The 23,449-nt window shown below is 38.8% G+C and overlaps 1 protein-coding gene across 2 annotated transcripts in view; it reads right to left on the bottom strand.

The window, feature by feature from the left end:
* Window positions 1–15,388: 15,388 nt before the first annotated feature.
* Window positions 15,389–23,449, bottom strand: part of SESTD1 (SEC14 and spectrin domain containing 1) — a 125,519-nt gene continuing 117,458 nt past the window's right edge. For both annotated transcript variants that reach the window (XM_066233191.1, XM_066233190.1), the window contains 2 exons: window positions 19,084–19,205; window positions 15,389–16,089 (listed from right to left, as the gene is read on the bottom strand). In XM_066233191.1, coding sequence (XP_066089288.1) covers window positions 15,960–16,089; window positions 19,084–19,205 — 252 coding nt within the window. In that variant the 3' untranslated portion in view covers window positions 15,389–15,959. The remainder of the gene's footprint in view (window positions 16,090–19,083; window positions 19,206–23,449) is intronic.

Raw genomic sequence — 23,449 nt, 5'->3', positions numbered from 1 at the left:
CTGATAGTTAAATATTACTATTACTAAGACAACAACATCTGTTAAGGGATTTCCTAAATCTACTAAGTGCCACAAAACTCGAATTAAAATTTTAAAATTAAGTTGAATTATACATGGTAGGCTACCCGAATGGATTAAATATATTAGAAAGACATAAAATATGCATTACCAGGGAGGAAATAACCTCACTATCAGATGGTAAAATCATTTCAGTGAGTCATCATTATTTCTAGAACACCATCTTTACCATTAGCTTTAGCCAAAATGTTTCCTAACTCATTATGTCATGTAATCCTACTACCGGCACCTCTCTGAGCTCCATGAAGACATTCATTTCCCTAGGAGGGTGATTACCCATGTAGATTACAAGCATTCTCACTTAATTGCCATCCATAAGTAAACTGAAGTAGCTCCTGCCTCTTTAAACAGCCCTTTCTAGTCAACAATTTACTTCCATTGCATGTATTTATTTGTTCATTCAACAAGTATGATTAAATACTTACTGTCAGACACTCTTCTAGATGCCAGGCCCACACATCAATAAACAAAATACAGTTTATCCACCGAGGGAGCTTGCTTTCTGGTATAGGAAACATAACCAATTAGGAAAAAAAAAGTACATATATAATTTAATGTCAGGAGGTAGTAAGTGTTATGAAGAAAAATAAGGCAGGGCGAGAGAGAGAGAGTAAAGGAGGGAAGAAGGATGCTATTTCACGAGTCAGAAAAGGTCTTCAGAGTAGAGGAGATTTGATAAAGACCAGGATGAAGTTGAAAACAGCAAGATACATAGATATCTCAGGGGAGAGCATTCCAAGTGGCTGGGGTATGCTTGCTCTATTTGAAAAGTCTGCAGAAGGTCGATGAGGCTGGAGTTTAGTGTGGACTGAGAGGCAAGGACGCGCTGATAGAACATGAGTCTCTGAGGTGTGTTAGCTAGTCCATGTAGGGCCTTCTAGGTGCCTCTATGTCCTGCTTTGCTTGGGACAACCATGGTTTACACCTGTTGTTCTGGCATAATTACTCTTAAAGCCCCCTTCGCTCTCAAAATAGTCCCATTTGAATGATATATTAGGTGCTTTTAATAACCTTGCTCTTAAGCCAAAGTAAGAACTTTGAATTTAATTCTGAGTCAGATAGGTCATTATGGCAGGGTTGTCACCCAAGGAATGGCATCATTTGACCTAACATCGTTAAAGAAACTCTTTGTGGAGAAGAGACCATAGGAGTCAAGAGTGAAAGCAGGAGGTAGGATGAATTCCATAGCACCCAAACCACAAATGCCAACATGATACTCCATTTGTATGTTTTTTTTTTATATATTTTTATTTTTCTGAAGTTGGAAATGGGTAGGCAGTCAGACAGACTCCCGCATGCGCCCGACCGGGATCCACCCGGCATGCTCACCAGGGGGTGATGCTCTGCCCATCTGGGGCGTTGCTCTGTTGCAACCAGAGCCATTCTAGCGCCAGAGGCAGAGGCCATGGAGCCATTCTCAGCGCCCAGGCCAACTTTTGGCTGCGGGAGGAGAAGAGAGAGACAGGAAAGAGAGGGGGAGGGTAGAGAAGCAAATGGGTGCCTCTCCTGTGTGCCCTGGCCAGGAATCAAACCCGGGACTCCTACACGCCAGGCCAATGCTCTACCACTGAGCCAACCGGCCAGGGTCATTTGTATGTTTCTTTATGGACAATTAAAATTTGAGAATATCTATCCAAAATATCATGACTTCCTTTAAGTTTTAATCTCATAGATTTCCTTATAGTTAAACATGATTAATGACATATAAATCCTTAGCTTCTTCATAAGACCTGGGAAAATAATTAAAATACAACTTTTATATCCAACAAAAATTTTCTTCTATAAGTGGTAAGAAAAACAAAAAACAAAATTTGGACAAGTTCAAAGAATACTTAGCTTGGTCAAAGATCAAAGGTGGCTGTATTTATTATCATTTTAAGCAATGATTTACCAAAAATGATGTGTGAAATTATATCAATATTTGTTCAATTACTATCCACATCTTTTCTTGAAAAATTTCTATTTAGAGCAGTGCATTATCTAGAAAACTGTTATATATTTGTAGACTTTAGTTAAAAAAAACAGCAAATGTGGCAATTATTGATTTGGGAAAAGACCTTTCTGAATGAGAAAGATATATACAATACTTCAAGCTGGAAAATATTTTTTTTAAAAATCAATGAAAATATTTTATGTACAAAGTTTATTTTAAAATTTTAACTCACAAGACTTCCTTCATGTGTTGAGCTGTGCACTTAGGGTCCAATGTAGCAGGGTTCTCTTGCTGATATAATTCCTCTTGACAAAATGAAGTGTCCTGAGAGTTACTCTTAAAAAGGTAGGACCATTACATAAGAAGACGGGACTCTTAGTCAACTTGACTTTGGAAAATTACATTTTCTTTGTTTTTCCTTAGTGTTGCTAAACTACATTTGAGGCTGAGAATTTCCATCCCAGAGTAATCCCCAGGGAAGTCTCCAGAGCAGCAGTAGTTCAGCTGCTTGGGAAACAACAGTGACACTGAGGGTGAGTTGTCATTTCTCCAAGCAGCTATAATTTTTGTCAAGGAAGAAAAAGTAATATAAAATCCAAGGACATAAAAATCAGATACCCTAAATAGAATCATATCATCCATGGATTCTAAATTTAAAAAAGTTTTGTTTTTTATTTCTTTTTCCAAGTGAGAGGAGATAGATAGACTCCTGAATGCACCCCAACTGGATCCACCTGGCAACCCCCAACTGGGGCTGAGGTTCTGCCCATCTGGGGCCATGCTAACACCTGAGCTATTTTTAGTGCCTGAGGCAGAGACTCCACATAGCCATCCTCAGCACCTGGGCCAATGCACTCAAATCAATCGAGCCATCGCTGCAGGAGAGTAAGAGAGAGAGAGAAGGGGAGAGGGAAGGGTGGAGAAGCAGTTGGTTGCTTCTCCTGTGTGCCCTGACAGGGAATTGAACCAGGGGACAGCCACACACTGGGCCAAGGTGCTACCACTGAGCCAAACAGCCAGGACACAAAAGATTTTTTTAATGAGGTTTTATTAAGAAACAAAGTAATTAATATATATTTGTATAATAGCATATATATGTGTGCAGATATATTACACATGATTCATTTAAGTAGTGTTATAATGAGACTTCTCAGTTGTTTGGGGGTGATGTTCCATGATTTATTGAGTTTATTGGCATCAGTTTAATGACAAAGCCATATTTTAAAAGACTTTGAGATTATATTTTTTAAAACTCAACTGAGTTTCTAAAAATTTACTGTATAGGTTCTGATATCCACACTGTCATTTCAAGTAAGAATGCCCCACACCAGTATTCACACAGAAGTATCTTGCTGAGTGAATATTCATTTTTGTTAATACATCACTCACCCAAGTCATAGAACCCACATGAAAGACAATGATTGCTAAGAATGTCCGGAAGGATAAAAGAAGTTACTAACACCTGCAGGAAAAATGATATTCATATACTCAGGCTTTCAGGAAAAACAGGAAACAAGATGAGAGAAACTCCCAGAAACCTGGAAATCAAAACTGGAAACAAATGTAGCAGGTCATTTGTGCCCCACCCTACACAATTCACACTACCATAAGCAAACTGGTTTCCTATCATAAGTCCACCTCATATGGGAAGGACTTCAAAGCATAGTCAGCCCTGGCCAGGTCGACAGTTGGTTAGAGCTTCATCCTGAAGCACCAAGGTCGTGGACTGGATTCCCAGACAGGGCACACACTGGAAGCAACCAATGGGTACATAATTGAGTAGAACAACAAATGGAAGCTTCTCCCCACCCCCCACCTTCTCTCTCTCTAAAAGTAAGCAATAACAAAAAATAAAAAACCAAAGTCAATTTATTTTATTTTTAGGTTCTGCTCTGGCATGTTCTTGCCATAAGCTAATGTTATCAGGGTGATCTGACAGCCTCACCCCAAATATTTGAACATCAACTATGCATAGGCCCTAATTTCCTTTATCAGCACTTTCGGGCAAACAAGTGTGTGAGGCTTGCTTGCTTGTGCTTTGCCTAATTGGTGCATGAGCACAGGGCAGCACCTCCTGTGTATAGTCTATGTAAGGTTGCAGGTATTTGCCCTCAAGATGGCAGATTGTAAATTGCAGATTGCCTGCTGCCCTTGGGAGGGGCCAATTTTTGCTACTGTTCCCCAGAGAAGGAGTTCTTCCCCCAGCCTGTTTTGCTTGCGAGTCCTGTGAGAGAGAGAAAGAGAAGTGGTTTTCCCTGCCTGCTTGCTCGTCCGCCATTGCGAGACTTGAATAAACAGAATGGTGCACCATTTTCCCACTCTACAGTTCCTATACTGTCTGTCCAAATCCAGTGGGAACCTGCGTGGCCACAACCACCAGCCTTACATCTTGTGCAGCTGGCAGGATTTGGATCAGATCAGTATGGAGCTGCCATCACCCTTAAAAGGTGAGGTAGAGGAGTGGGTGTTGTTCTCCAGCATATGGTTCCCCTTGGCTGACCTTTTGGAGGCTGTGGGCCAGAGGTTTTTACAACCCTGAATGAGGAAACCAAAAGCTCTGTGAGAGAGGCTGATTGAGGTTGAGCGCTCCAGGGTGAGCTGTAGATCAAGCAGCAACAACGGCATGAGCTGGAATGGTCATGGGAAAAAAGAGTTGAGAACTGCAGGTCAGGCTACAGGCTGAGAACCAGTGATGGCTTGAACTGGACCAAGTGCTGGAGAAGGAGGCTAACTGCTCTGAAAAGCTGCAGTGTGAGATGCAGGCTGAGCACCAACAGTGCCTGGAACTGGAGAGATCTTTAGAGAAGGAGTTACAGATTCGTGAGCTCCAGTATTACCTGGAAGCAGAATGCTGGCACCAACAGTTGGAGACACAACTGTGGGTTCAAGAGCTGGAATCTCAGCTTCAAGTGGAGAGCTCACAGCCACAGGAGCCACAACGACCACCAAAGGAGCAGCATCTGTGCCAGCAGAATGGCTCTGAGTCAGTGGGAGCAGGTATTTCCAATTCCTCCTCTTCTGAGGATCAGGAGTCTTAGGCTGAAGCTGCCATCAACAGAGCCCAGCCAATGGTCACCCAGAAGGTAAAAACCCAGCAGCCAAGAGTCCCTCAGGGGCTGGCACAGCACCTTCCACAGGTAGTGGAGCACTCTGTGGTCTGTCCTTACACCCAGGCAGAGCTATTGGAGTTGGGGGTGCAATTTAGGCAGAAACCCACTGAACCCCTGGCAGCCTGGTTGCTGCAGTTGTGGGACGTAAGGGGTGGATGGCATCATGCTCTTCAGAACAAAGATGGAGAAATTGGCCACACTCCTCCTTAAGGTAGCATCATCAGAACTGCCAGGACAACCCAGGAAACCATACCCTATTAGAATGGGTGATGTCAATCATTCATATAGTCTGGCAGAATGCCAGAGACTTGCCAGGAGCAATGAGTAGATGGCATTTCTATAGGGAGCTAGTAAAGGTCCTTTGGGAACTAGGTATAAAGAATGCTGCTTTCAATCCCAGGTCTCATGGACCAGATGAGGAAGTGTTCATGGCAGGGATGAGGGACCTTACTCTCTGCAGCACCCCTTCTGCCGTTTTTGAGTCACTAGTGACTCTCTTGGGTCCCTCTGTGGGTCGGCCCATGAATGCAGTTACACAGATGGTAGCAGATTTGGGGGAGCTGGAGGAAGCACGGGACTGTAAGGCTGCATAGGCTGCTGCCTGTGCTGCCCCCCGCCCAACAAGAGAAACAGGCCTATAAATGTTACCCAATCACAGATGCGGGAAGATTTAACTGTGGCTGAGGCAGATAGGGAGAAATTAGGTGGCAAGTCTAATAAAGTTATTTTGGAGTTTTGGTGGCAGCTTGAGTCGGGACAGAAGTTCCAGATGCTGAAAAGGCAGAGGCATGATTACAAGATTTTATGATGGAGATAGCTGTGGGAGAGGATCCTCCTCAAGACCCATTGTTCTAGTTTAAATACAGAGAAGGCCAAGAGACCCACCTAACCGGGATGGGTGGGGAGGCCTGAGGCCCCATGTGAAATTGATAATTCATTGATCATCTTCTAATGTGCAGCAGGTGTTGGCATGAAAATAGATGCTTTTTTTGCTGTGGTAGCAGCAATAGACAAGAGAACTATCAAGGTAGCACAGGCCTTGAATGTGTTGACCCCACCAGGCCCTGTAAGCTTGCTGAGGGGTTCAAATGGGGATTGTGGCAACAGACAGAGCACTTATGGAAAGGCGCTGAGGTCCATTAATAAAGAGCTGTATGCCTAGTTGCCTGTAATGGACCTTTACCTTGGTGATTTGCAGACAGCTGGGCTTTCATTGGACTGACCACTGAATGGTGCCATGGACTCTTAGACTGTACCCAGAGGGGCACCAGCTCCCTTGTTGGATGGACATGCCACTTTTGGACAGCATGAGAAACCCTGATGGGGGGAGGCAACTCTGGTGGAGACCCTCCTGCACCAGGAAGCTGCTCTCATCCAATTGCAGAGACACCAAGGATACTTTACAGTTTCCATGGACTCAGCCCTGGACTATACAGGCCTTCTCACCTACCGTGGGAGAAGGGACTAGAGGTGGGCCCTTGGGCAGAGTGCTCAGGGAGACATTATGAAGGGCACCTTATAATTATTGTAATTGTATAACTTGTGCTGTTGCTGTTGTCTGTTTATGTAATGTACCTCACTCCTCACACAGGGATCATCGCTAGAAGATACCTGTCATGTAGATTGCGAAGCAAGCAACCCTAAAGGGGTGGAATGTTGGGCAAACAAGTGTGTTAGGGCTTCCTCACTTGTACTTTGCCTGATTGGTGCAGAGAACAGGGCAGCAGACTATAGATTGCAGATTGCCTGTCGCCATTAAGAGGGGCCATTTTTTGCTATTGTTTTCCGGAGAAGGGGTTTTTCTCTCAGCCTGTTTTGCCTGGGAGTCCTCAGAGAGATGCAGTCCTCCCTGCCTGTTCGCTAGTACACCGTTGCAAGATTCTAATAAACAGAATGGCCCACCATTTTCTGGACCCAGTTTCTTTACCATCTGCCCAAATTCAGTGCAAATCTGCATGGCCATGGCCACCGGCCTTACACAAATCAGTGTAGTTTGATGTAGTCCTACTTAGTTTTTGCTTTCATGGTTTGTGCTTTTGGTGACATAAAAAATTGTTGTCAAAATCAATGTTAAGCAGCTTTCCCCCTAAATTTCTTCTAGTAATTTTAGTTTCAAGTCTTCTGTTGTCTTTAGTCCATGAAGAATTTTTGTGAGTGGTGTAAAACAGAGATCCATTTAATTTTTCTGCCTGTGGCTGCCCAGTTTCCCCCAATGTCATTTATTAAAGAGACTACCCATTCTCCACTGAGTTTTCTTAGCTTCCTTGCCATGTATTAGTTGACCATATATTTTAACTTTTACTTTCTGAGCTCTCAATTATGTTCCATTGGTCTGTGTGTATTTTTATGTCAGTACCAAACTATTTTGCTTACTATAAGCTCTGTAATAGTTTGATAACAGGAAGTGTGATGCCTCTGGCTCTGTCCTTTCTCACGATTGCCTTGACTATTTGTCGTCTTTTGGGATTACACAAATTTTAGGATTTCAAAAATATTTTTGTGAAAAACGCCATTGGAATTCTGACAGAAATTACATTGAATGTATAGAGGGCTTTGGGGTGTATGAACATTTTAACAATATAAATTCTTCCCATCTATAATCACAGATTATCTTTCCATTTGTTTGAGTCTTCTTCAATTTCTTTCATCCATGTCTTAGTCTTCAAAGTACTGATTACCACTGCAATGTGATATCCCTCTCACCCCTGGCATCCACAGACTGGTTAGGCTTGAATAATTAACAGGGCTGAAACAAAGGGACATTTCAATCAAACCCAAGGATGGAATCAAACTTATTTTAAAAAGAAAACAAAAAACAAAGGTTTAAGATCAAGAAACTGAAAGGAAGCTTTCGTTCAGAATGAACACTCAGGATATGAACAGTATTTTATTTGAAACCACTCCTCAGAATGAACAGTATTTTATTTGAAACCACTCCTCAGAATTCCATTTCCTAACTACTTTTGGATTTGCAAACTTGTATATTAAAACAGACCAGCTCATGGAGAACTGCAAAGCAGACGTCTCTTTTTGTGCCCTCACACTGTTCCCTTCTGATCTTCTCTGCCGGAATGTACACCGCCAGTCCTGGGCCCCTTGCCCAGCACCATCCACTCCTTTGCACTGGTTGTTGAGCAGTCCCCGGTAGGGGGCGGTGTCCTAACAGTATTAGCAAATACTCAATTCAAGTGTTGCCCCTTCTAGAAGATGTTGCATTTAGAAGGGACTCTTGACAAGAAAAGATGAAAGTTTTCACATTTAGAGTGTGGAACGTTAAAAAGCAAACTTAAAATTTTACAAAAAGTAATGTGAATAGAAGCAGAATTCATCAGATCATGTTACAGAAATCAGTATGACTTAATTCTCCCTAGACTTTGTTTATTTACAGAAACCAAACTTATTGTCCAAAGTGATAACATATCAAATAAATACATATTCAATATGCAGCTATTCATTGTAGTCTTTAACATTTTATTGCATTGACAATGTATAGAACATTATAAGAATTTACAGTAGAAACCAAATATCCCAGCCCTTAAAAGTTGAATAGGAAAGACTGGATGAACCGTTCATAAATATCTTTGAACATGAGCAATGGGAACATAAATATAATAATTTTACAGGCAGGTAACTGTTATATGTAATAGAACAGGCGAGGAAGGTAAAACACAGTGGTTAAGAAGGTCACTAGGGTGTGAAATCACAATAGCTGGGTGGTACTGAATAGAGACAACACTGAAAATAGGATTTGTAAATGCTAAAATGTCCTGCAAAAACATAGTTATCCCTTATGCACAACTGTGAGGTAGAATTCTTCCCAGCCAGTTTTCTGTTTTCTTGACCACAACCTGGGGGCATTCCCTATCCAGATAGTTCTCTCACACTGCTGTACGTGGGACTAAGTAGTACATGATTTTTATTCTTTCTGCCCCCATTAAACAGAAATAAATCTTTTATGTTCAATTATCAATCTTATTTTACCAACTGAAAATGGGTGATAAGTTAGTAGTATAAACAATTCAGTGTTATTTCTTCCAGCTAACATATCACCATGCTAGGTAAGTGCTTTAATCTCTCAAAGAGTGAAAATAATGTTAAAATTCCAGGTACAGAAACCCATTGGGACTGTTTCGGGCAGACAGGTGTCTGTTTACCTCAAATAACACCAACTGCCAATTGTGAACAATGTCGATTCTATCCCATAACCACTTCTAGTATTTTAAATATGGATCATAAAAAATGTTTACACCTTTCTACATACCCAAAAATATAGTGAAAATCCAACATCCACAGACAGCACAACTATCCTGGAAAAAGGTATGGCAGTTCCTTTTAAAACTACCCTATGACACAGAAATTCTAATCCTAGGTATTCACCCAAGAGAAATGAAAGCCTGTGTTCACATTAGACTTACATTAACAATAATCAGAGCAGCTTTATTTATAATTGCCAACACTGAAAACAGCCCAGGTAGTCGTAAATAGGAAAATGGATAAACTGCACTATAGTCATCCAATGGAATACTATCCAGCAATAAAAAGTGAGCTGCTAACACACCCAACAACATGGACAAATCTCCAAACCGTGGTACTTCTAGAAAGAGTACATGCTGTGTGATTCTATTTACACAAAGATCTGAAACAGACAAATCCTATATATGAAAAGAAAAAGAACAGTGGTTGCCTTTGGGGGTTGGGTGGGGACAAAGGTTGACTTAAAAGGGCCACGTGTGAATCTTCTGATAACATTTTATATTTTGATAGCCCTATATGCATTTACCAAGTCAGTGGATGTACGCTTAAGATTTATGCATTTCATTGTATGCTAACTTTATATAAAAAGTACTGAACTCTAGTTAATGATACGGTATGAAGTATTTAGTATGAAGTGTACCGATGTCTGCAATTTAAAGTGAATCAGAAAATGGTGTGAGTTGATGAACTGGATGGATATGGACAACACAAACACAGTTAGTGCTGACTAGCATCTGGATGGTGAGCACACTGGAAAATGTTAACTTTTTTATGTTTGAAAGATTTTTATAATAAATAAATTGTTGGGGGAAAAAATCCAGGCTGCAATCTTACCAAATAATGTTGCTGAGAATTTCACTATTGAGCCCATGGCACTATAGTCATCAAATTCTTCCAACTGGTGTCAATTTAAAAGGCTAAGAGCTTGTAAAAGGACAGTTCTGAGTGTGACATGAGCAGTTAGTTTTTTTATTTTTTTATTTATTCATTTTAGAAAGGAGAGAGAGGGAGAGGGAGAGAGAGAGAGAGGAGAGACAGAGAGAGAGAAGGGGGGAGGAGCAGGAAGCATCAACTCCCCTATGTGCCTTGGCCAGGCAAGCCCAGGGTTTCGAACCGGCGACCTCAGTGTTCCAGGTCGACGCTTTATCCACTGCACCACCACAGGTCAGGTCTGATCAGATTTTAAATTTGTTGACTGTGTAGACTAACATAAGAGCTAAGATGAAAAAACACTCTCAAAAGAAAAATCAAACTTAGAAATCGTTTTTACTATGATTTCTAAACTATAAAAGAACCAGAGTAATTATTTAAAAAGATGTGTAGACCCAAAAGATGACATGAGCCTTGCTTTAGTGTCACAGGCCCCTATTTTCTGAATGAAAGGACAACTGAATCATCCTCCTGTCTCTGAGGGACACATTTGGGGACACCCCACAGAGATAATATTTTACTTGTAAATAATACTTCTAAGAATGAATTCTGACTTCAATAGACTTTTGTCAGAAAGGTTTCCACAGGCCTAGCTAAAAATCCAGTAACACATCTCTTACCTCAAATGTGGTAATTATTCTTAAGTTATTTGGTAAGAATTCCTATATATCAATTATATATATGTTTTGTGTGTATGGCTTCATAAGAGTTAACAAAACTAATCTTCATTATTTTAAAAATGTACTCACTGCTCTCAAAATATTTAGTCAATAGTCATGGCTTTGCTTTGATCTCTAAATCCTTCAAGTTCTAGTACAGGCTCTGGCCTTTTCCTGAAACACGGACTAGGGTTGTAAAGTTTCCAACAGCTTTAAAATATCAGTTATGTTATTCAGCATCAAAACTGGGAAGCTTTTTCAGTCTTAAACATTCCCCTACATTCACGCTATCTCATGGAGGACCGACCCTTAGTCCTATCAATCTCTATTACAGGATCAGTCTTTTCCATTATTATCAAAGTTTACCAAGATTTCTCTAACTGAACAGCATTAAGGGTGGTCTCAAGTCATGTTTTCATCTTAACAGCTTTGTGCACTTACTGTTTATCTATAGATTGGTGCTGCCTAAAATCCTCTCCAAGTATGACTTTCTTTCACTTACTTATTAATGGAATTGTGTCATGTCCTGTCAACCTCAGAGTAGGTGACACTCCTCACTTGCTTTCCATCTTGCTGCACTATCATCCTGCCACAAAAAGTTTATTTGTCAGATTTAAAAATCTTGTTATTTAGCAATGAGCTCACCGACTCTGCCCTCAGTATCTTCAGTTGGCAGTTCTGAGCTTGGGGAACGGAGGTTCAGGAAGCAGTGTGAACAATGTGCCGCTCCCCACAGGACCCACGCCTGTAATCCGAGACAAGAGCGAAAGTAAAGAATACCCAATCTTCTATTCTGAAAAAATATTTATAGTAATAATACCTTCCATTTTGGGTAACATTTTAGTTTTCAATACATTTTTAAACATGATTGTTATTTCACTCTTGATATTACTTAACAGGATATCTCTCATTTACAGATCCAGAGTTTAGCGGTTTTTAGCAAGGTCAGTAAATGGCAAAGCCAGATTTTGAAGTCAAGTAGTCAAAATCCGAACTCTTTTCATTATATTCACTATAGTTATTTTAGCTCTTATGGTTTATAGCCATACCACCCCAAACACGCCTGATCTTGTCTGATCTCGGAAGCTAAGCAGGGTCGGGCCTGGTTAGTACTTGGGTGGGAGCTTTTATGATCTTTCTCCTACTATTCCTGCCATCATTTATGCTTCTTAGCAAAACCTAGACTTTTCAGTAGTACATACTAAAGTCAAATAATGTCATATGTTAAACCTGTACTTCATTTTGCATTATCAAGGGATTTGTTACCTAGAGAAGAATAATTTCCACTCCCAACTGAAGCTTTTCTATTTTTTTAACTGAAAGTTACTACTTGTAAATTTGCTAATTACGTTAACTGTATCCAGTTATGTTACAGCCCAACTTTTTAATCCTAAAAAAATTTTCCTTCAGGGATTTAAGCAAAGATATCCCAATCATGGAAATATTGTCATTGATGATCTTTACTAATGTTAGTTTCCTATACCAATTTCAATAGGCTCAAGATGTGGAGGGTTTTAGTAACCACAGTATATTTAGTTTTTATTTTATTGTGGTACTGTGAAGATGGGAAAAGTACATAATAATATCCAATCTCTCTAGCAAGAAACTTACAATACAGTAGGAAATTCTAAATTCTTTCTCAAAAAGTAGACTATACAGAGATAGGTCCAGTTATCCCACAATCACACCACTCTTAGATCAGAGAGTATGGTTTGCTCAGAATGAGCAGGAAAGTAAATGTCATGTTCATATTAAGCTGTATGCCACTAAGTATAATGATAATAAACTAAACAGCACACTGCATGTCAACTGATGGGGTAATGAAACAAACACATTAATACTAGGAACATTCCTATAAAGTGAGAGAAGTATCCAATCATCTCTATAGCAATGAATCCAAGACCTGAAATCAACATCCTCACCAGTGAGCCGAGCAGTTTCATCCATATCACCAATGTCACCCAAGCAGAATAATGTCATCAATAATGAGGACTGGGAATAAAGCCACTTTTATGAGATGAAATGATCATCTTTGCATTATAACACTGCTGGGCAAAATGTGTGTGGATGAATGCCAAAACTGCTAATACTGAATTTACACGAGAGAAAATAAATACATGATAAAGAAAAAAAATATATAACACCCCTCCTAAAAAAAAAAACCCCAAACAAAACTAGTCTAATTAACACACTGCAGTAATTCCCTGAGATGGGCTAAAGTAACGTGAAGGTTGTGGCATATACCAATTAGAAACTGTTTCTTTCTCCATTTGCTGGTCAACACTAATTTATTTCATACAAAAAGCTCATGATTTCAAAAAGACTGCAGTTACCTCCTTCATATGTACTCTAAATGAACTACAAAAAAAATTACATTAGGGAATTGCAGGGTTTTCATTCATAAATGTTATGTTTATATACAGATTAACATACAGAAAGTAGCAGCAAGTTTATAAATGAAGAACAACAATATTTATTATGTTAAAAGCATATTCAGCTTCATCAGAAACACTTAAATTATAAATAACATTTCTACACGTTGCCTTATTTTACTTTTGCTGTATGCAGGATAGCTTAAGGCATATAAAATTTAACTCACTTGGAAAGCAGGTGAGTTGATGGTATAACTATGTTGTAACTCTCATTACTTACAATCCTGTCCTTTTCCAGCAAACTCCTATTAAAAACATTCTACCTACTCTAAAATTCAATAGAAGAAACAGACATTGAGTATAACTGAATATTTAAATTAGCTAGTATTGAAGTACCTAAAATACCAAATGGCTTCCTAATGAGTAGATTCACTCATAACTCAGTCATAACTTTAGGAAGTATGTTTAATACACACCTCAGACTACAAGATGAGGGATTATTACTAATGCCTCTACAAGGCTATTTACATACAAGGAAACTGAGCAACTATTATTACACTTGAGCAAAGGTCTGGGACCAGAAGTCCCTGGTATTCCTTCCCTCAGAAGAGCTTGTAATGTAGCAGGAAGATATAAACAATTGTACCATGTGGTTAGCACCATCATGAGACTGAATAGAGAATCACACAAGTTGACACTCATAGAAGTTAAGCCCTAAAAGACTGAAAGGATTATCAGATATAGAAAGAACTTCCTGGATGTTTTCAGAAGCAGCAGCAGCCCCAGACAGGAGGGAACATTTGAATGTTGCCCCAGATTTTATGGCATGTGGGGCTAGAAAAAAGGCTGTACCTTTAACCAAAATTGCTCCAAGAGGAGAAATGTAAAACATATTATAAATAGCTTCATCTAGCTTGGTTGAAATGTCAAGTAGGTAGTGGAAAGATTTTGGACCAGATTTATAACATAGGACACTGCGGTAAATAGAAGCCGTAAGGATAAGAATCTGAAAGCATTCTGAAGAAAGAATCCGAGAGAGCACATCTGTAGAAGTATTGTAACGCAGAGTGATGTGACTGTATTCAGAGTTATGGCAGAAGATAGTATCTTCAAGGGAGGACACACTGCCCAGGAAAGGTTGCTCAATGGTGTAAATGTTGCAGAGACAGAGAAGGGTAAGAATGCAGCTTGGGAAGAAAGCATTCAGTTCACTAACGGGGTCCACTGAGAAGTTTCAGTGCAGTGCTGTGTATAACCAGATGAAGAGGTGCTGACAGAGAGCAGAGAGCAGAGAGCAGAGAGCCGGCAGAGCCAATGGAGATGGACTTTTCCAAGAAGTCTGGCAGTGCAAAGATGGCTAGAGAAACCAGCACTAGAGGATACATGAGCATTTCTGAGGATAAAGAGAAACCAGCATACAATTCTTTGCATATTTTTATATTGATCAAAGATTTAAAAGTTATTTTTAATCTTTTAAAAATTTTTTCTAAAATAAAAATTAACACAAATTAAATTATATACATTTACCATTTAAACTTAATATAAACTTAAAAGCACTCGTATTTTATAAATTTTATTTCTAAAAGAGCACAGTTTTTGTATAAGGCTACTTCAGAACTTTGCTTCTAATAAGAAATTAAACTTAGCAGTCGCTACTTAAGCTCCAGAAACAGAACTCCACTGTAAGGAATAACTGTGCATGCCGTCTTCCCCAGCCTTCCTCCTCCAAAGACAAAGTCTCTCGGGGGAGTTAATAATTTGGAAAATATTTTTCAAGTTGAAGTAGAGAAAAATTAGAAATAGTATTCCATTATTTGTAAGTTATTAAAGATCTAAGTTGTTCTCCACAATTATTTTTTTCATGATAAAACATGCTTATTTATTATATATACATGCTTACATATAAATTTCTGGCCTAAAACACATGCAACCAACTTGAAAAAACAAGTATTAAACCACCCTAACAATCATAAGAATGCCCCTTCTAATAAGGCACTCATGTTTGGAAATAGGATATAACCACCAAATTAAATAAGATGTTTAAAAGAAGCCTTTTATTAAGAATGAACAACTTTTAATACATTATTATACAAATAGGAAAATGTCTTTTAATGAATATGATATATCAAAGATCTGAAGATTTTCTTCATACTGACACAATAAAAATAATCAATTTTGAAGAAAAATTACAAAGTAAAATTTTGAGGACACCACTGTTTTCTAATAACCATTTAACTATAGTCTAAATTTACTACATTACCTGGGAGGAAGGGCAACCATTTTTATATAGAGAATTCCTAAACTCTTATTAGCACCATTCAAAGCTTATTATCAGTTGTTCATCTATAAACCGACAGGTCAGGTAAAGCTTTAAAGCAAGTTTTCAGTGCAATGTTTACAGTTCCTTCTTTTAAGATACTTGGAGTCTATGGTCTCAAAGCATGTTAAATAATTATGCCTTGGTAGTTGCAAGGTGTTAACATGTAGAGGGAAATGTGAAATGAAGAGAAATGTGGCTTATCTTGGCTGTGAAATGTATCTTTATGTATTGTGGCTAACGCTGTAGTATGCTGACAACATGCGAGATTATTACGAACGCAGATCTGTGAGAAGCTGGTAGCTATTAGCTCTCTGTGGTCATCATTTCAGGATGTCTCAGCTGCTGCCTTTTGAGACTAACTAGTTTCATCCTGTCTCTGATGTGTTCTGCAGTAGAAGCCATGTCACTTGGACTCCCAAAATACTGTTCAGTTCTAAAAATCAAAACAAACAGAAAAAGCCCATTCAGATTAATACAAATCCACTGATCACTGCAAATACAAAAGGAAGAAAATTTACCATAAAAATCATCTGAGATATGACATTAGTTCATCTTTAGACCATACTGTTTCTCTTTGAGTAGTAATTCAGTAAGAGAAACATTTTTTAAATGCATAAAATATATGAAGGCATGTCACAAAAAATACATTAGTGGTATAAATGTTGTATCATGAATAGTTAGGATAATCTCAATAACCAACAATGCAACCAAGCCATGCAACAATAAATGAAACAGTGTAACACTGGAAATACTGATTTCAATTTTGAATCCATAACATATACAAATTTAAATTTTGTATGTGTATTTCAGTGCTATGTGTATAATCACTGTCTAATACAGTTGGCAATTAATACACCATTTAATGTTAAGGCATTGTTTGGGACATTAACAGGTAAAAATCATTTAATTTTATCCTACCTGCAAAGATACTGTATTCAGAGCCACAGGATCTTTTAGAAATAGAAGTTCTTGAAAATTATCTGTTTAAGCTCTTCACTTTTTAGATCAGAAAACTAAGGTATAGAAAATTAAGCGACTTAACTAAGACTGTATAGTGGAAAAACCAAGGTTTGAACTTAAGTCTTCAAGCAGTAACTCCAGAAAAACCATCCATTTAAAAATTTTTTTTCCAACAGACAGTTACAAAAGATAAATCTGAATAATCTTACTATCAAACTTTACATGACACATATTATCATATAAAATGAAATAAAAATTCTAAATATTAAAGTTGGTGGTTGTGAAATTTGAATATATAGTATGAACTGATTCATTTATCTTGAAAGGTTGAGGAAATGAACATGAACTATTTGTGGAACACAGGAGTAGACGCTCAAGCAAAAAGCCCAGGGAAGGATATTCCCAGCCTGACCTGAGCAGAATGGCAGACTGACAAGTGCTGTGAAACACAGAAATGGGGCCTTGGTGGTGGTGGTGGTGGTGGGGTTGTTCTGGAATGGACAACCAGGAGCATCACACTCAAGTTGTTACCAGCTAACTTTATCAGTTTTCATATTTACTCTCTCATACATTGTGAGGTATAACATGACTATAGGCTATTTCTGACTGTTCAAGTTAGGGTACGACTAGAGGTTATATGCATAATAGACTATGAAGATTACTCTTTTAAGGGAATAAAAGTGTATCTTCTCAGTATCAATTCCAAATAATCATTTGATATTCAAGACACACACAGCAGTAGTTGCAATATGTGTCAGATTGGTTTTAAGTAGTTGATATACTTTTACCTCATATAATTGCCATATCCCTATAACTTGAGGAGGTATGAGTCCTATTTTTATATGAGAAAACTGAGGCAAAGGAAGAAAGTGACTTGCCCAAAGTATCACAACTACTAAGTGGTGGTAGGATGATTTAAACCCAAGACATCTGTTTAGAATCCACAATACTAACCATTAATCTATACCAGTGGTCCCCAATTGCCGGGCCGCGGACCGGTACTGGTCCGTGGGCCATTTGGTACCGGTCCACAGAGAAAGAATAAATAACTTACACTATTTCCGTTTTATTTATATTTAAGTCTGAATGATGTTTTGTTTTTTATTTATTTATTTATTTATTTTGTATTTTTCTGAAGCTGGAAACGGGGAGAGACAGTCAGACAGACTCCCGCATGCGCCCGACCAGGATCCACCTGGCACGCCCACCAGGGGCGACACTCTGCCCACCAGGGGGCGGTGCTCTGCCCCTCCGGGGCGTCGCTCTGCCGCGACCAGAGCCACTCTAGCGCCTAGGGCAGAGGCCAAGGAGCCATCCCCAGCGCCTGGGCCATCTTTGCTCCAATGGAGCCCAAGCTGCGGGAGGGAAAGAGAGAGACAGAGAGGAAGGGGGGGGGTAGAGAAGCAAATGGGTGCTTCTCCTATGTGCCCTGGCCGGGAATTGAACCCGGGTCCCCCGCACGCCAGGCCGACGCTCTACCGCTGAGCCAACCGGCCAGGACCTGTTTTGTTTTTTAAAAATGACCAGATTCCCTCTGTTACATCCGTCTAAGACTCACTCTTGATGCTTGTCTCGGTCACGTGATACATTTAACCGTATCACCCTAAATGTCAGTCCGTGAAAATATTTTCTGACATTAAACTGGTTCGTGGCCCAAAAAAGGCTGGGGATCACTGCTCTATACCACAATGTAAGGATAAAGGTATCCAATGATTTAATTTTCCTATTGTTTGAATTAAACATCCTCTGGATTATCTAAATAGTTTTCACTGAGAAGGTCTAGATCCTCAGATAAAGCTCCTTCTGATCTATTTACTGGCCCACTTATTTGCATGAGATAATTTCATATTTTTATCATCAACTATTTGAAATGAAAGAAATATGGAATCAGAAGCCCATTATTTTACAAATGAAGCAACAGGGATACACACAGCACAGTGCAAGAGAATGGATTTGGAGCCAGAAAGACTCGACATTGCATCCTCATTCCACTTAGAAGCTGTGACTTCCTGAGCACCTCACTTAATCTTTCTGGGCCTCAATTTCTTCATCTGTAAATGAGAAATAATCATACTGGCCTGGTACTGTTTGGTCAAAAGCAATGAAGACTTAAATTAGTGCCAGGCATAGACTGAGCTCACTAAACAGTAGTCCCACTCCTTCCCTGAACAATGTCCAAAGTCACCCTACTCCCTGTCATCATAGCCATGGCTGGACCCCAGCTGTCACCTTAGTCAATGATCTTTCTTCTACAACAGCTGTCAAGTAACACATTTGATGGCATAAAGTGCCAAGTGCTACTGTTGCTAAGAGCCAAGTTTGGATTTCTTTACATTTTAAACCAGTTTACTGTAGAAACTGAAAATGTGACCCAAAGCTAACTGACTTGGCTTTTTAAACAAATAGATTCTCCTCTCTTCATGATTTCAAAAATAAAAAAACAATGTTATAAGAACATGCACCATACCCATCAGGATAAACTACAGGAACTGTTAATCTATCCAAAAGTGATTTCCCAACTGCTTCAATTTCATCAAATTGCTCCTCATCATTAATAGCTTCAGGCTCTTCTGGACAGTCTTGCAAAATCTGCAACAAAACATAAGAGAAAGGAAATGAAGCTAATGCAAATAGCTTGAAGATGTTTATATTTAGTTTTATTTTAGCATCTTCATGTACAGCACTATATAAGACTGAGCTACTATTGGCAAAACTAGTTCAAGAAATTCAAATAATACTAACCAATTACAGGGGGTCCTTGGATTATGACAGTTTCGAAATAATATTTCAAGTATATGACACTCCCATAAAAACTTTAAAAAATTGAGTTGTGTGTGTTTTGCCTTATGCTGTTAGTGTAGGCTGAGGATGTCACAGAGCTACTAGCATCACATGGGAGAGGAGTTGTCTGCTGAGGACCTCATTCAGCTGGAGAAGCAGATGACTAAAGAGGAAGAGATAGAAACCCCAGAGTACAAGAGATTCACAAACAAGGGTTTGGAAGGTTTTTCTATGGTAGATGGGTTGGCAAAATTTCAGGCTGAGGACCCCAGCGATGACAGATTCGGTAAGGATCTGTCTACAGAGCTGTTATGGATGCACTGCAATGCTGTAGGCAGATTCTGGGAGAGAAGAAGTAATCAATCTTCCAGACTGGTGTGGAACAATTCTTTGAGAAGGTAGAGAGGCCTGTACAGATCCTGTTCCCTCTACATCAGCTGCTTCTCTAGATGAAACACCTGTAGAACAGGTAGAGTCATCTCCAGCATCTCCTGCGTGTTCCTTAGGCAATCCTGATCCACCTGACCCAGTATCTCCAGCACCTTCTGCAGGTTCTCCTGCCTCTCCAGCTTCCTCCTCCCAATAGGCCACTCTCTCCCACCTTGCAATGCCCCTTCCAGTGTGCAAGCCAGCCACAGGAAAAAAGGTAAAGAATTATTTTTTATACTTATTTTTTTGTTATTTTTCAATGTTTAGTATAATTATATCCTTTTCCTTTTTCTGTGGCTTAGTTGTGTTTTTATATTCTAGATTATGATTTTACAACTGTTAGGATAGGTAAGTGACTTAGGCTAGGGTGTGTTTCAACTTACTTCAAAATTAGGGTTATGTCACTGTCATAGGAATGGAGCTGTGTTGTAACCTAAGGATTCCCTGTATTTGGAAAGTAAGCTCAAACTGTACTTAAGAAGTATTCTTTCATTCATTAAGTCCCTTTATTTAACACTTATATGTTTTTTAGTGCTTGGGATGTAAATGAGATACAGATGCACATAAATGCTGTGATGATCTAGTTAAACCTTTGAGTAGTACAAATGTTCATGTATGTCCTCGTGCCCTCTGACCATCCAGAGTATGATTGATTTATTTTCAAAATGTGTAAGGCAACATTAAAAAAAGGCAAATGTATGTTCTTCTTTTTTCCCATAAACTTGTTATCAAAATAACATGATTTTAAAGTTAATAAAACTGGAACTGGAACTAATTTCATTTTTGAAAAAAACAAGAAACAAAAAACTCACTTCTGGAGGTCAGAGACCATGAAAAAACTTACTACTCAGAGGGTTAACAATTTATAGTTAGTTTAAAAACTGATCTGCTGGCCCTGGCTGGTACCTCAATGGATAGAGCGTCAGCCTGGTGTATGGTCGTCCCGGGCTCAATTCCTAGTCAGGACACACAGGAGAAGTGGCTATTTGCTCCCCCCCCCCACTCCCCCTTCTCTCCCTCTTCCCCTCTTGTAACCAGTGGCTCGATTGGTTTGAGCACAGTACTGGGCACTAAGGATAGCTCAGTTAAAGCACATCAATCTCAGGTGCTAAAAATAGCTTAATACTCAAGCATTGGCTAAAAATAGCTTGGTACTCAAGATGGGGTTGCTGGGTGGATCCCGGTCAGGGTGCATATAGGAGTTTGCTTCACTATCTCCCCTCCTCTTACCAAAAAACCTCCCAAAAGCCAAACAACAAAAAAAATTGATGTGTTGCCATAACTGAAGTAAACTGATATAATTAAAATATAGGGAAGTTCTGCAACCTTTGATATTATTTTTTTTCCCTTAACTATTAACAATTAAATTTAACTGCAAAAAACCTGCAAAATTTGGGGAGAGAGAAGAAAAAGTATTTATTTTTGCAACTTTTCTTTTTATTGTTTTTCAATTTTATTATGTGCTAAACAGAATGCTTTCCATGCCTATATCCTGAGTTGCCCAAAGTTTGGAGTTATTTGGAACTTTGAAGGTAGTTTGGCATAATTGATTAGGGAGACTGAGAAGACAAAAATGTATCATTTATTTCTCTTTTTGGTATTTTTTTCATTATAAAAATAATACATATGAAAAAAATTGGTTAGTTTATTTATATGAGGAGAGAAAAAGTTTGCAATTTTACCACCCCAAAATTACCCCCATTATAATTTTTTTTTGTATTTTTTAGGTCTTTTTATTTAGGAAATTAAATTTAACAGGATGACATTGACCAATAAGAGTATATACGTTTCAGGTACACATTTCTATAGTACTTGAACTGTTGTTTATGTTGTATATCCATTACCCAAAGTCAAATCATTGGGTGGGGGGGAAGGGCATAAAGAGGAAAAAATATAAGGTAATGGAAAATGATATTTTGCAACTTTTTCTGCATTATATTTTACTTAACCCAGTCATTTATTTCACCACTATTCATAAAGGACATTTTTACAGTCTAAACTTCTAGATTCAATTTAAATATTTTCCCAATCATATACAATTTGCTTATATTTATGCTTTTACATTTATGCTTACTGGTATGAAATAGAACACAGTCAAGAGGGAAATAAAATCTGACAACAGAAGATTTTACCAGAGGTTTGCACAGCAAAATAACCTTAAGTCAAGTTTATTATAAGCATAAACCACATACATATTGACAAATCATCTTTGAGACAGGAGCCAAAAACACACAATGGAGAAAAGAAAGTCTCTTCAATAAATGGTGCTGGAAAATGGGAAAGCCACATGCAAAAGAATGAAACTTGACTACACTTTGTCCCCCTGCACAAAAATTTATTCAAAATGGATCAAAGACCTAAATATAAGATCTGCAACAATAAATTGCATAGAAGAAGACATAAGTATTAAGCTCAGGGACCTTGGCCATAGAGAACAATTTATGAATTTGACCGCAAAGGCAAGGGAGGTAAAGGCAAAAATAAATGAATGGGAATATATCAAACTAAAAATCCTCTGCACAGCAAAAGAAACTGACAACAAAACAAATAGGCAGCCAACTAAACGGGAGATAATATTTGCAAACAACAGCTCCAATAAAGGGTTAATATCCCAAATATATAAAGAACTCACAAAGCTCAGGAACAAAAAAGCAAAAAATCCAATTAAAAAAGAGAGAGGAGCCTGACCAGGCGGTGGCACAGTGGACAGAGCGTCAGACTGGGATGCGGAGGACCCAGGTTGGAGATCCCGAGGTCGACAGCACGGGCTCATCTAGTTAGAGCAAAGCTCACCAGCTTGGACCCAAGGTTGCTGGCTTGAGCAAGGGGTTACTCGGTCTGCTGTGGCCCCATGGTCAAGGCAAATATGAGAAAGCAATCAATGCGACACCTTAGTTGTTCATTGTGACTCACAAGTGTCAATAATTACACTAAATGTAAACGGATTAAACTCACCAATAAAATGACACAGAGTAGCAGAATGGATTAAAAAAGATGTGTTTCTGCCTACAGGAAACACATCTAAGCTACAAGGATAAAAACAAATTCAAAGTGAAAGGTTGGAAAACAATACTCTAAGTAAATAACATCCAAAAAAAGCCGGTGTAGCAATACTCATATCCAACAATGCTGATTACAAGACAGCAAAGGTAATCAGAGACAAATACGGTCATTTGATAATGATAAAGGGGACACTGAACCAGGAAGACACAACACTTCTTAATATATATGCACCAAACCAAGAACCACCAAAATATATAAGACAGTTACCAACTGACCAAAAAACAAAATCTGACAAAAATACAATCATACTTGGAGACCTCAAAACACCGCTGACGGCTCTAGATCGTTCATCCAAACAGAAAATCAATAAAGAAATATTGGCCTTAAACGAAACACTAGAACAATTGGATATGATAGACATCTACATGACATTTCATCTCAAAGTGCCAGAGTATACATTTTTCTCTAGTATACATGGAACATTCTCAAGACTTGACCATATGTTGGGCCACAAAAATAATATCAACAAATTCAGAAAGACTGGAATTATACCAAGCATATTCTCTGATCATAAAGCCTTGAAACTAGAATTCAATTGCAAAAAAGAGGTAAACAAACCC

The sequence above is a fragment of the Saccopteryx bilineata genome, chromosome 5 (assembly GCF_036850765.1).
Source record: "Saccopteryx bilineata isolate mSacBil1 chromosome 5, mSacBil1_pri_phased_curated, whole genome shotgun sequence".
Lineage (NCBI taxonomy): Eukaryota > Metazoa > Chordata > Mammalia > Chiroptera > Emballonuridae > Saccopteryx > Saccopteryx bilineata.
Note: the sequence above shows the minus strand (reverse complement) of the source record. Positions and strands in the feature narration are given on the sequence as shown.